This window comes from Polyergus mexicanus, unplaced genomic scaffold (genome assembly GCF_030449975.1).
Source record: "Polyergus mexicanus isolate NDT 795.1 unplaced genomic scaffold, iyPolMexi1.0 SCAF_9, whole genome shotgun sequence".
Lineage (NCBI taxonomy): Eukaryota > Metazoa > Arthropoda > Insecta > Hymenoptera > Formicidae > Polyergus > Polyergus mexicanus.
Window position 1 is genome coordinate 3,414,946 of NW_027223329.1, and position 15,602 is coordinate 3,430,547.

Genomic DNA, 15,602 nt, shown 5'->3' on the forward strand with positions numbered 1-15,602 from the left:
TACAACGAATTTAATTACCTAATTCAAAAAATTACATCTTTCACGTCGAATATAAAATTGTAAACCAGATTACCGAAAATTTGATAAAATTTCAAGATGATACGTATCTGAATCCTTAAGCTTCTGATGCAAAATATCTCTTGCACACGACTACTGAATTGTGTTACATTAAAAAAAAAAAAAAAGAAAGAAAGCGAAACAAAATTATAACGTTAGATCGACTCTGCAGTTTACTGTTGCAAAAAATGCAACATCACTGGAACGGAGATTCGATGATGAGGTTGACGCGCGACGTCGGCGTGCCAGGTATAATGAGATTTTGCCGGAAGTCGCGTCGAGAAGAAGAGAAACGAGAGAGAGAGAGAGAGAGGGGGGGGCGGAGGCAGCGCCCTCGGTCGTCGTTCTTACAGAAGCGCGGTCTTCTCAGAGGGGTGCCCGCGCGGTGTCGGGCCCCCACGAACGAATCTAATTAAACGCTAAATTGTTATTTTAAGTTTAATAACAACCATAATGATCTCGCGCTCGAGAGCGGGGGCTCTGTTATTATCTAGATTGCATATTTTCTGGTAGATTAAGTTCCTTATAAGCGAAAGAGAGAGAGAGAGAGAGAGAGAGAGAGAGGGCCTCTTCTCGGATGAGCCGAGTCGTGCCTGCCGTACAATGCGATGCAACGTCACTCCTCGCAACGGACCAATTACGGGTGTTGCTGCCGCGGGGAACACCCGTAATTGGTCCGTTGCGAGGAAGCATCCGCGAATTGAGACTCATACCCGAGAATTTCGTGCAGAAAGAGATCAAGAGAAAAAAAAAAATTTGCTAACAAATTTTTATTCTTATATATTTTTAAAATCACTTTTTTTTTTTTTTTTATGTTATTGATTTGAAATTCTTCGAGCGTTATCTCGACGATCGTTACCGAGATAACGCTCGCAAGAATTGCGACATAAAAATTAATAAAAATGAAAATAAAAAGATTTAACGGCAACTTAAAATTAATGTTAATAAAAATAAACGCTGATTTTCTTTGGATGACCACTCGCTCATGAGCACGATGCCTTTTCGAAGAGAGCGAGCGATTCGTCGTTGCTTCTTCCATGTCACCGGATCACGATACACGGTCCAGCAATGCATTTCTTACAATCGCGACACAGGTACATACATTTCTTCCCATCGTGCCATTTCCCTCGGCTTCTCTTTCATCCCCCTCGCCCATTACGCGGCGGTGACGGCAATTACGTTGTTGGGTCGGAAAAACCGAATTACACGAGCACGGTATGGGACTAATAAGAGCAAACTCTCTCTTTATAAACTTACACGACTATGGACGAGAAAAGGTTGCTTCTAATATAGGGACAAGGATGAAAATATTTGAAAAATATCTTAATAGGGGGTAGAGAGTATTATATGTATGTAATTTTGACATACATATATACAAATAGAATTTAATATATTCAAGATAATTATTTTTCATTTATATAGTTTTTAATTATAATTCAAAATAACGAAATAGTTTACATAAAATCAAAACAAATATAAATAAATAGATTTATTTAAATTTTCTGACGTTGTCTAACCTCAATTTTCTCCCGCAAGTTCTGGGAGAAGCTTTTGTGGTGGATAATAAATTTTGACATACGTTGACGTATCTTGAAGTGTCTACAAACAACTTTTGACAATCGCTGATTTTTTTCTGCCGACCGTTTGTATTTCTATTTAATTAATTTCTCATGTATTTTTCAAACTTTTCGTTAAGACATTTGCGTGCGCTTATTATTAAGAAGAGCAAACCCGCCCAAAATTGCTCCGGAACGCTGGAATTTCCTAGCGTCAATTATTCGACGAGGGCACATGAACGAGTGACGTGTAGCTTGTCATTATATAGGAGAAGGACGGATCGAATAAATATATTTGTTTGTATAATTTTGTTTTCAAAAATGTTTCGCTATATTAAATAAATTATTTGCATGTAATAAAAAATATATAAATTTAAAAAACAAAAAATTTATTTGAAGATGAAAAATTCTTTATTAAAATAAAGAAAATCCGTATTTTCGAAACGACCAGCCAAAAATTAAAAAATGTTTTTTTTTTGTTTTTTAAATAAATAAATTTCTTTGCAAATATTTAAATAAATAATTCTTTTAAATCAAACAAAATTTTTCTGAATTGGCGACATTTTTCTCCAGCGTAATAACAAGGTCTTTTTCTGATTTCTCTTGCACAGGTTCCCCCTGCGAGCACGACGGTATCTGCGTGAACACGCCCGGGTCCTTCGCATGCAATTGCACCCAAGGATTCACTGGTCCACGATGCGAGACGAACGTGAACGAGTGCGAGTCCCATCCTTGCCAAAACGACGGTTCCTGCCTGGACGATCCTGGGACCTTTCGATGCGTCTGCATGCCTGGTAAGTACATACGTCTTCATCTCACGATTACGTGCCCTTTCAACCTCGCATCCGCGTTCCCTTCTCTCTTTTTCTCGAAAGAAAGCAGCCGTGCATCTCACGTTTTTGAATAGGGACACGCCGGATGATTCCTCTTCTGCCTCGTCGCGTGACCGCGAACGATCGAAGGCGCACCCGGGTCGCTTTCACGATGGCAATTTTGCTTCGAATTTTGTCGTTTATATTCGCACAAGTAGATCCCTTATGTATATCAATTGCACGTATATCCTCGCGCTTTCCGATCGTCTCTCGGCAAAAAGTTTGCCGTGAAAGTTGCAATTATTTTCCTGGAAAGTGCCCGCTTCCCTCGTTCGTCTTCGCGGTCCTCCTCTCGTTCGAAACGACGTAGACGGTGGTACGTTTTTTGTCCTCGCGTGAGTAGTTTTGCATAAAAGCGAAAAAGGTTCCTTCCGTTGGAAAGTTACATGTCCTTATGGTAAGCCTTAACGGTAAGCCGTGTGCGCCCATTATCCCCACAAAGAAAACAGACAGCTATAAATCAGATAATCGGGTTTAAATTATAGTTAAGATTTTTTTATCGCATACACATACACTGATACATCTGAGCAAAATTTCTCCGAGAGATTTGTTTTATCGGCAAATATTCTTAGTTTTTATATACCAGGTATAAAAATATGAAACCGGAATTTGCCCATAGCTGGCCCTAGCTGTAAATGTAGTTACCGTCAAACCGCGTCATTGGCGCCATTTTCTTGTTTTGACATCTGATAAAGATTTTCAACTCACAACAATACAAGTTTCATACAACAGCATAGTTTTTAATAGCGTTGAACATGTCGAATTTTGTGCCTGGAAACTACGATTTGCGGACAGCATTGATTTTCTGTTACCATTTGAAGAAAACTGCTGCAGAATCGCATCGAATGCTTGTCGAAGCTTACGGTGAGCATGCTCTTGGTAAATCACAGTGCTTTGAGTGGTTTAAAAAATTCAAAAGTGGCGGTTTTGACGTGAGAAACGAAGAACGTGGAAGACCACCGAAAAAGTTTGAAGACAGCGAATTGCAAACATTGTTGGATGAGGATGACGCTCAAACGCAACAACAACTCGATTTGAATCAAGCTTTGCGTGAAAAACGACCAGAATATCAAAAAAGGCAACACAAAGTGATTTTGCTTCATGATAATGCACCATCGCACACAGCAAAACCGGTCAAGGAAACGATTGAGGCGTTTAGTTGGGAAATACTTTCGCATGCGGCTTACTCACCAGACTTGGCTCCATCCGATTACTACTTATTTGCATCGATGTTACTAATCATGTAATTCATTTAGTATATCAAAGGGATGTTTCCCGTTTCTAATAAAATAAATAAATATTCTAAGAATTTTAAGACGCGATAATCTTGCGTAAGAACGCGTTTCCGAGTCAAGATGCGATTTTCGCGGGAAATCGCGAGATGAGAGACGCGGATCCGCCGCGCGATAGGCGGCCGGCGGCTGGTGCCGCAAACCCCGGGGCTTCCCCGGGCTCGCTGGGTCGGCGGTAAATTCTTCCGAGATGACAGCCGCGCCGCGGTATCCGCATTATCTGATACCCGCAAGGGCAGCGACCAGCTACTCCAGCTCCTCGTTCGCTCCTTCAATGCAGAGCGCGCGTAAGTCAGCCTTAATTGTTTGACACGATCTATACCTCCGTCTGTCTCTCGGGGGGCCCCTTAAGGGCCTCTTCGAGATATAGGGGCCACGAGAGAGAGAGAGAGAGAGAGAGAGATCCGCGCGATCGATAATAATCGATATAATCGACGGCAAGAGACGGCGCGTCACCCTTGATATCGCGAACGAATCTCGCAAAATCTCGCCGGAGAGTAACTATCTGTGCTCTCTCGAGTTTATTTACGATCGACACACATAGACGCGCGCGCGCGTGTTCGCTTTTCGTAGAATTGATAGCGATGATTACGACGGGAATATAAACGATCGTAGATTAAATAATGGCCGGAGATGGAACGTCGTTGTTTATAGATCCGCGTGATCCTCATCGGCTGTTAGAACGGAGTTGTTAATGTTCTCCTAATACATACTTGTGGCGAGCTTTTTTTGTAGTATTTTAATAGTATGATAGAACAGGATAGAAACATAGATAGAAACAGAGATAGTAGAGGAAAGGATGTATATTTTGTGAAATTTAATTTAATCTCGGCAAAAGTTTATAATGACATTTCCAATCTTAACAATTAATTGAATATTTGAAATAAATGTTTCCTATGAAAACAAGCATTAATAATCTTTTTCATATACGATAATTACATTAAATTCAAAAAATTTATTATTCTTTTAATTTAATGTAATAAATTTATTATTATATTAAATTATTATCTATTAAAATAAAAATATTAAATTATTATCTATGTATTATGACACGTGTGTAATACGTTCGATTTTTTCATATTGAAAAAGATAAATCAATATTAAAAAAGATAAACAAATAAATAAATCTTAAATTTATCATAGCAAGATAGATAGCGAGGGAAGAAGAGAGGAATAAAAATTGCGCGGACGTCGAAAATCATCTTCGCGGACAGTTTATTTTGTTAGGTCCCATTTTCAAATTTACTTGACACGATGTAGTATTTTTATTATCATACTTTTGAGATATTAGTCTAAAATTTTTATTTTCGATTATTGACTCAAAGGCGGTGGCAACAACTAGGAGCGATGCGACAAATAGGAGCATTAAAGGCGATAAACGCGCAAAGTCGGGACACAAAAATAGCGGCCATTGATTACGAACGCCCGATTCGTCCGGATTCCGTTTTCTTCTCCCCCGTCCTTCCTTTCGTTTCCCCTTTACGCACTCGATTTATAGCATCGATTTACAATTCGCGCAACTCTCGGCGAAGTGCGGAACCCTTCGTCGCCTCGTTGTCGTTGCTCATTTTACTCTCGAATTATAAAAAAGTACTTAATGAAAAAATAATTTATTATAGTGTTATGGAAAGCTCTCGAGGTAAGTTACAAGAATATTTAATGAAAAATAGTGGGTTCTATTTAAAAAATTGAAAATAATTTTTATATGACCTTGACGGTGCTATTCAAGGTCATATTAATATTACTATATAATGCGCCACTTAGAGCTCTACAACTTTTGCATGTATAAATATGAAAAAATATGAAAGAATACTTTATTATAGTGTTTTGGAAAGCTCTCGACATAAGCTATAAGAATATGCAATAAAAAATAGGGGGTTCCATTTAAGAAATTAAAGGTGTCCTTGACTTGACCTTAACGATGCCATCCAAGGTCAAACCAATGACACCATCTTATGTTCCCCTCAAAACCATACAATTTTTGTTCAAAACGTTTTTCTCTAAAATGCTTAGTTTTTGAAAAAAAGGGGTGTACGGGTGGTCTAGGACACCCCTTTTTTTATATATTGTATATATATATGTATGTATATATATATATATATATATATATATATATATCTTTTATACTCTGGATTACTTTTATATTCTGACGCGAAAAAAAAAAATTTGGAGTGCGTTAGTTATACGTCCATTGTATTAGTGAATAGTCGGTCGAATCGAGTCCCTTAACATCGAAGAGGAGCCGTGCCCCGAAAAGACCGGACGGGAGGAAATCGAGGGTCCGAAAAGTGAGATAACAAAAAATGAGAGATTCTCGGACCCTCGAACATACCCGGCGAGACAAGAAGGGCGGTGAGGAGGGCGGGGGGGGGAGGAGGGAAGGGAGGACGGGGGCGGTATAAAATATGATAGCGGGATTCGCGAAATATGAGACCGAGACGACGACGTTGCCCCGGGCCCCTCGTGGGCCCCCGTGCACTGGGCACAAAGGCTTATCTTGTCCCTCTCCGGCTCACTCTCCGCCATTTTGGTACTCTACTCTACCTCCGCCTCTTCATCTTCCTCCCTTGTTCCTCCTCGGTTTCTCCACCTTCTCCCCGAGCTCCTTCTTCGTCTTTTTCGTCTCTTCTTGCTTCGAACCCTTTACGTCGTGCCTTCCTTTCTTGTCGGGTCCCTGCTGTCCCGTAAAAGGATCCGCTAAGTAGCGCTAAGAGGTTCGAGGAAAGAGGATACTCGGGCATTCAGAATTTTGCACGACGACCCGCGGATTTGTCGAGACCCTCGGTCGGTTTTGCATCACGTATTATACCCCCGGGCTTTGTAATTGTCGTTAAGCTCACCTTCCTCCCCCCCCCCTCCCCCCACATCTCTCTGTTTCGAGTTGCCCGACGCGTAATGAGAGAAGCTTCCCTTTCTCTTCCTCGGGGAAGGAGCGTCGTCGTTTCTCGTTCAGAAATCAGATCTGCATCGCGAAATATCATTATGTCTTTGAAGATCGTACGAATCCCCAGTGCATACGTGATTTTCTTTGAAACGAAAAAAGTAATGAAACCTCTGTCAAATGTTGGTCCTGGCTTAAAATATCCTAGAGTTAGGTCGTTATAATATATTTTCAACGTTTTATATAGTAATATCCTTCATTTTTAAATTAATTATTTTTATTATGGATTATAATGTGATCGTATAATTGATCATAGTTTTTCTCGCGTTACGACTCGGGATCTCGAGTCGAGCACACGCGCGTTATCATCTCGCGGATATCGCGGGGTGTGTCCGCCGCATTGTGCTCACACGTACCCGCGCTACGTATACGCAGGTTTATGATTATCCGCGTATGTAATGAGGAGGAGGAGCGGCACGAGATCTCCAAGTGTCATTGACGAACGAGAGCAATTACGCCGCTATTGCGTCTTCTACCGGGCGATCTGATAATACGGGCTCTCTTTCTGGTTGATGAATGCGCTTGCGCGATGCACGCTCGTGTGATTCGTAGAGGAATATGGATTAATAAATCGGTAGCGCGGCGAGATATATACAGGGTGTCCCATTTTAAAAGTTCCACCCTCATAACTTTTCAGGATCGACGTTAGAAGGAAAATGACTCGGATAAAAGTTGTAGGGAACAAGAGGGGCTATCTAATAGTGACCTTGGATTTGACATTAAAGGTCATTTTCAAGGTCATTTGAAGGTCAACTTCCGTTTTTTTAAATAGAATTGCCTATTTTTCATCACATACTCTTGTAGCTTATCTCGAGAACTTTCCAAAACACTATAATAAAGTATTTTTTCATTAAATACTTTTTGAGTTATTTTATATTTTAATCTGACATATTTTGATATAAAAAAATTAAATATCTCGTAAAATATTTAGTTTTCGATAATCTTACCGTAATACTTTTATGTACAGAATAATGAGACAATCTGCGGCTTTTCTTTCTTCTCTCTCTCTCTCTCTCTCTCTCTCTCTCTCTCTCTCTCTCTCTCTCTCGTTCCTTTCCGACGCGTATCGCATCGCAAAAGATTTGTTACCCCTGGATCAAGGGAGATATCTCAATATTCGCAGCTTGATACACGCAGCGCGCACGCACACGCATACACACTTCGAAGAAGCAAGAATTCTGTTGTCGGATATATGCGCGGGAGGTGGGGGTAGGGGAGGAGGAGGGGGGGGAAGGAGTTGTATGATACATTACTAGAGATGTAGATTTCTTTCTCTTCTTTTCTTCTTATCATAGTATTACATGTTACTTTTTCGGACACAGTTGAATTATATTTGCAATAGTTTAAAAAGAGACAAGAGAGAAATTCCTGCTACCTCGCAATTCGGGATCTTAGTTAACAGTGTTTACACAGACAATTACATGAATATGGTGCAGTGCGTAAAAGCGTCGAGATCTCGCCAAGATTCTATCTGAATTTACCCAACACGCTTGCCGGGTCTTCCGACGGTCTTTATCCGCTTGATCTGCGCTTGCGAATCCTTTTTTCAGCCCCTCATTCTCTCGACGATCTCTTTACGATTATACATCTCTTTATCCGTCCCTATCTCTCGTTAGTTTTTGCCAAAATTAGAACGGAAGCGCTCTAGAGAGGCGGCATCTAAATTGGTCCAGATAACGCTGATGCCCCTGATTAAGCCGACAAAGCAGACTAAAAAGACGGATTTTTGGAAATGTTTATCTTTTCCAATATCGGACGAATTAAAGGAATGGATTTTTCATGTACATGTCGGCAGAGCAAAAGTTTTTCCTTAGATTAATTGCGGTTACTAAAAATCTAATTATTACGATTTGATAATGTCACCTATTGATTTCAATTCAAAAATTTCATCTGTATTTATATATAGAGATCTTTAGCCTATACGAGAAAAAAAAATGGTATTTTCAAAATTACTAAAGATATAATTTATGTAACAAAAAATTTTGTAATTCTAGAATAATTACGTAATTTCTTGCAATTTAAATAATTTTCATATTTTATTTGCAAAAATATGTAAAATATACCGTAGTAATAAAATTTTCTTATATAAAATATTAAAATAGATAGATATGATTAATTTCACCGATTAACATTCTGAAATAAAAATTTTGGAATTATTTAAATAATTTTCGCAATTATCTCTCTGCCACACAATGAAACGAGACAAAAAAGGCCTCGCAAGTGGCGAAGGAGAGGGAAGATATCGCGAAGCAGGAGCCATCTCGTTGCTAACAAGCCGGATTGTTGCTCAGCAAGACGCCGTTCTTTAAGCGCGCCTTCCTCGTCCAGGCATCAGTCACTCCTGAAATCGTCATCAGGGACCTCGACAACGTCATAGGATATAATGTGTATGCGTGCACGTGGTTCCGACGTGATGCCTTGTGTTTTGCCTCGAAGCGCTCGTGATATATGGCAGCCATGAACGGGACGGACATCCCGCGCCTTCTGTTTAACGTGTCTCTTCTGCATGTTACCTACGCTTGTTACTTCTTTCCGCTCCTCTTTTCTTCGCTCGACAATCCGTATGACCGGCAGGACTTCTTCGGCGAAAGGAGAAAAAAATTCAATATATGAATACCGGATCTTTGAAAGAAGTGGCAATAACACTAGTAACAATAACGAAACAAAGTACTGTTAAATTAATATTATTAATGCGTGATACATTATATTGACAATGTTCATATTTGTCCATAATACTCGTGGTTGAAAATTATTTCAGAGCTAAACATATATTTTATGTAAATTAATTTTTTTCAATATATTGAAGAAAACATGCATCTTCAATATTATATATTATTATATAATATTAATATTATATAATATAATATTATATAATATAATATAATATTATATAATATTAATATTATATAATAATATATAATATTGAAGATGCATGTTTTCTTCAATATATATTATTATAATATATATTATTAATCTTCAATATATATTATTATAATATATATTATTAATATATTATAATATATATTATTAATATATTATTATTATAATTATTATATAATATTATAATATATTATATTATATAATATTGAAAAATTATATTAATATTATATATTATTGTAGTATATAATATTGAAGAATTATATTATTGTCATATATAACATTGAAGAATAATATTAATATATTATATATGATTCTAATATATAATATTGAAGACATGAAATTCGTTTCTCGCCTCTCTCAGGACATTTTATATCTCGTGCGAATTTCGAGTATATTATAATTATATAACTACAATATAATTAGAATTATATGATATTAATATAATTATATAATATTAATATTAATATTATTACAATTATACAATATTAATATTATTACAATCATATAATATTATTATAATTGCAATTATATTGTATTACGAGTATATTATTACAATTCTATGAATCCGAAGGAGGATATATCTTCGTTTAGATTCACGGAATTGCAATTGTCGTCCGAAGCTATTGTCAATTATGAGCACCTGCTTGAATACACATCGCGCGAAGGTACCATGGTATATTCGCGTTTGATTTTTCGACGAAGCGCGCTTTTCGCCGGCTGGCTTTCGAGACCAGGACGCATTGTTGCGTCGAGGAAATTGGTCTTCGCGAGTCGACGAACCGCGTCCAATGGAATTACGTCCCTTCGGGACCCTGACAAAGGACAGTCTGATTTCTATGGGACGAATTCCCGAGTCGCCGGTTCTTTCGTCTCTCCTCCTTCCCCCTCCCCTCACCTCATCACTCTCCTCCCGTTCGTGGAAATAGCCAATTTAAGGGTACAACGGGATCGACAGGCGTGCGTGCGTGCGTGCATGCGTGCGTGCGCACGCGCGCAAGAACGTGCGCGGGGTCGCATACGAATGGGGCCTTAAACGCACCCTACCCTAGGCCCCGATGGTACCATTTTGAAGGATGGTTTTCTTTTGCGCTCGCTTTCAGCGCGCGGGGGTCGCGTCGGCGACTTCTCGTCATCGCCTTCGTGGAGGAGGAGGAGGTGGAGGAGGTGGAGGAGGAGGGGGGAGGGGGAGGGGGTGAGTCGCGGTCGTAAACCGGGTCTGTGGCGGCGAATCCAGAACGAATCGAAAGTGCTCTCGACACACGATGTCTTCGATGAAGGGAAGGTGGGTGGGAGCAGGAAGGAGGGAGGGGAGGATCTTAGTTCGGGATGATGTGCATTCGAATGCGTCGAGTCGCGAAAGGGGGACCCTCGACAGAGATCGCGATGTTCTCTTTCGCTCTCTTAAAATTTTTGCCGAATAATTCGTATATAAGAATATTCGAGAATCAGGCTGGAGATTCCAATCTATTTTTTTTTTTTTTTTTTGTCCTCTCGATTTCCGATAATATGGTTTCGTTGAAATTACTGAGGATGACGTAGCACCTCAAATTTTTTTATACCGTCTAAAAGCCAGATTCGTAGGCGAGGATACCGCGACACTGTATGTGCGCACATTGTCCTGTCTTCCAGCGTTATTTATCTCGAATTGCTCCCAAGTTTCACGCCAACGACGAAAGAAAAGAAGAAAATCCGAGAGGATACGAGAAGAGGAAGTTACAAAGTTGCAGAATGAACAGGATTCTGCATTCTCACGGTTGCGTTTCGCTTTCACGTGCGAAAATGTTGTTTGCATTTATTTGATAACTAATCATTACTAGAAATATGTATTATTAATTAATTATTATCTATTATTATAGTAATTGTTTTATTTAACTTCAATATTGATCTCTATTATTCTGTACATAAAAGTATTACGGTAAGATTATCGAAAACTGAATATTTTACAAGATATTTAATTTTTTATATCAAAATATGTTAGATTAAAATATAAAATAACTCAAAAAGTACTTAATGAAAAAATACTTTATTATAGTGTTTTGGAAAGCTCTCGAGATAAGCTACAAGAATATGTAATGAAAAATAGGGGTTTCCATTTAAAAAACGGAGGTTGACCTTCAAATGACCTTTAATGTCAAATCCAAGGTCACTATTAGATAGCCCCCTTTGTTCCCTACAACTTTTATCGGAGTCGTTTTCCTTCAAACATTGATCCTGAAAAGTTATGGTGGTGGAACTTTTAAAATGGGACACCCTGTATATATATATATATATATATATATATATATATATATATCAACCGCGGAGAGTTCGTTCTGCTAGGAAGAAGATGGAGATAAACTCGATATTGATATCTGCTTCATCGTATTCCTTTATGTCTCCTGTTCGATTAGCCCACTCGTATTCGATTCCCGGCATTCGCGTTGCATTTTTAAGTAAAATTTATAATTGAATAGCATGTCTTCCAATACCGAAGTAACTATGCCAATATATTTATAACAGTGAACACAAAATAAAGGAAATACAGTCAAATAAGCATTGATAAGGAAATTTCAACTTGTAATATAAGAGCGATCTTGAAATTATCTTTTTACACTGGAAAAAATGTACCAAATCTAAAAATAATTTCTTTGTATTAAAGAAATTATTTATTTAGATACTTGCAAAGAGAAATTAGTTATTTCAATCAAGCAGCAAATATATTTGAATTATTAATATATAAAATAAAAGCAAAGTATGGTGCTATTTGTAAATAAAAAGATCTGTTTTTCTATTTTTATTGTACTAAATTACTTGCTTCAAGAAAAAATATTTTTTTATCTTTATATAAGTATTTTTTGATATTAAAATTCTAAATAATGTATATTAAAAATTATAATTTTCATTACATGCAAGTAATAATTTATTTAATATAAGAAAATATTTTTAGAAATAAAATATATATTTATTTCAGTAAAATAAAATCAAAATTAACAAAATATATTTATTTGATTGAAAAAATATATATATATATATTTTTAATTTAAAAATCTACTTTATTACTTTAGAATGTTTAGCATCGTCATCTTTAAATATCTTTAATTATATAAACGATGAGCGTGAAAAATAAATAAACCGCAATAAACAAAGATACAAGAAACGTCAGAGATAACAAACAGCGCGCAATTCTCGAAGCTGTTTGAGTTTAGCGTACGTTGCAAGTCACGGGGATTCCTCATCTTCGTGCAACTAACCGAGTCCACCGGGATCAATCTCTCGATCATTTCTTATTAACGCTACCCCGCGTTAAAAATCGATCCGATCGATCGGGAAGAAGATTTGGGGCGGAGAGACTGTCGTTATCGCGGCCGAGAAATTAATTTCGACTCCGAAACGAAACGCCGCTTTATTAGGGGAAGTTAATTGCCGCTGCTCTGAAGCATCCTTTTCGCCAAATTCTTTCTTCTCTTTTTTTTAAATCATTTTTCACAACTTTCGTCTTTCGATATTGTTTCTTGTTAGCAGACACCCTGACATCTTTCGTATTTTGCAGATTATTTCAATTAAAAGACAATCTTTGTTCAACAACCTTTATTATATTTTAAATTGTAATTAATTACGAAACTATTCTGCATATGCGGCTACGTAGAAAATGATGTCCCTTGATTTCATGTTTAATAATAATTTCATGAGTAGTATGAATTATATCAACGATTCAAAATTTGAATATTTTTACTTTTAAAATATTTCAATTTTAAAATTTATTAGCTTTATCGAATATATTTATCTTAAATTCTTTTAATTAAATTATAATAATATTTTTACACATTTATATATTTTTGTAATTTATAATCTCGAATGATAAGGACTTGAGATCCTTTAGTTTATATATATATATATATATATATATATATTGTTCTAATTGATCCGAATCGATCTTTACTCCTCTCTTCTCTTCTTCTTCTTCTCCTTCTCCTTCTCCTTCTCCTTCTCCTTCCTTCTTCTTCTTCTCTTCTTTTTCTTCTTCTCCTTCTTCTTTCTTTCTTCTTCTTCTTCTTCTTCTTTCTTCTTCTTCTTTCTTCTTCTTCTTTCTTCTTCTTCTTTTTTTTTTCTACCGGAAAATCCAATTCGTTTGAAGAATACGAACCGCAGCTTATACGAGAACAGACGTAGTTGGAAAAAGAAACGAAAGGAGAGAGACAAAGAGAGAAAAAAATCGCGTAAAGTTGTAAATCTTCTCGTCTCGCCAGCTCCGAGCTTTTGATTCGCCTACGAGAAGACTTGAAGAGCAGACCGTCTCATTACTCATCTCGTTACTGTAGAACAATAATAGGGCTAGTTGAGATAAATGGTGGGAGAAGCGAGGGGAAAAAGTTACCTTCGCTGGTTGCCATCCTTATTATATGACTTGAATAAAAACCTTTTTTTTTTTTCCTGTCATCAAAATATTTTCAGTCACATAATAAAATTTTTATGTTATAGTGTGTAAATAAATATATAATCGATATTGTAGCATTAAAAGAAAACACCATCTTCTACGTCGCATTTGGCCTCGCGTGATGCTTGGACAGCGAGAAAAGATCTTAATTTTTGATCGGCGATTTCATTGGATTTTATTAATGTCGGCGATGGATTAATGGGCGAACAAATTACAATCGGAGACGGGGCTCTCGGGCAGAGGCCGACTTGCTACACATGTCGAATGATCGATGATATCGTAGTATTTATTATTCATTACCGTTAAAGCGAAACGCTCGCGCGCACACTCGTGGCCGGCTCGACAAGTAATTAAAGTGATTAATGCCTCTCTTAATTGTCGAACTGAGAGACAGAAAGGGTTGTGATCTCTCGGTCGGTCGCGACTGTGAAAGTTCGAATTTTTATTAGGCGCCCAACCCGCCTCGGATCTCGCACGTGTTACAATTTCGTGGCAGCAACACAAAGGACAATAATAATACAATAGTAAAGTAGACTCGTGCAGCCCGCAAGACTAATTATTCTGTCGATCTTAAAGCGGTTTTTTTTTTTTTTTTTTTTTTTTTTTTTTTTTTTTTTTTTAAGCGTTTTGCGAGACACTTAACTAAGCGTGCATTTCTAATATTTCTAATATTTTATAGACTAAAAGATAGAGATTGATTCGAAAAATCAATTCAGAGAAATCGAAAGAAAAAATGATTTGAAGAATCTCGTGATAAAAAAATACATTATTTCTAAATCCTAATCGTTCGAGATTAAGTTAGAAAAATCTATAAATGCATAAAAGGTAAGCGTATACAGATACGCTTATTTTCTTATTCGTTTAAATATAATATTTTTCTCGACATCTTTTTCCGATGTAAATTTACAATTCGAGATATACGGGATTCCGCAGAATAAAATTAAAATATTTATCGCGTTTCCGTTCTTTATAGCTACATTCTGAATGCATTCTGAAGGCAGTACCGAAGGTATTTAATGACGAATCATTTCGCGCGCCTTCCATTTTCGTTGCGTTAAAAAGCCACCACCCGCGATGATAAGAAAAATCATCGATCGTTAAATCTCGCGTCGGGAATCAGCGAAAGAAGATTAATCGTCGCCGGTAAGGAAGCTGCGAGCGAGGTGAAGAAATCAGGAAGAGTCATTGGACCGTCATGAGCGGTCCATTTTTTCGTCCCGAACTCCCCAGAGAGATGTTGTATTTAAAATGCAAGTACTATATGTGTGGTAGATTCCTCTTGTTTTGATCGCGAATGTGCGCCACGTACTTATTTCCAGATTTTATATGAAGGGTACTTTGACAGTAAACGATAAATTTTTCATTAAAACTAGCGAATTTTTATTTTTTAAAAATTTAAGTTTGAATTATATATAATAAATATATTTTATTATATAAATATATAATAAAATTAATATATATAATTAAATTTATAATTATATATGTATATCTGAAAAATTTATATATAATTAAATTAAATATCATATATATATATAGTTCAAATTTAAATTTTGATAAAATAAAAATTTGCTGGTTTTATATATAACTTAT

At 36.8% G+C, this 15,602-nt stretch overlaps 1 protein-coding gene across 1 annotated transcript in view; it reads left to right on the forward strand.

Annotated features, from left to right (window-relative positions):
• Positions 1-15,602, forward strand: part of N (neurogenic locus Notch protein) — a 99,744-nt gene that overhangs the window by 22,406 nt on the left and 61,736 nt on the right. The window contains exon 3 of the mRNA XM_070301632.1: positions 2,225-2,407. Within this exon, the coding sequence (XP_070157733.1) occupies positions 2,225-2,407 (183 nt within the window). The remainder of the gene's footprint in view (positions 1-2,224; positions 2,408-15,602) is intronic.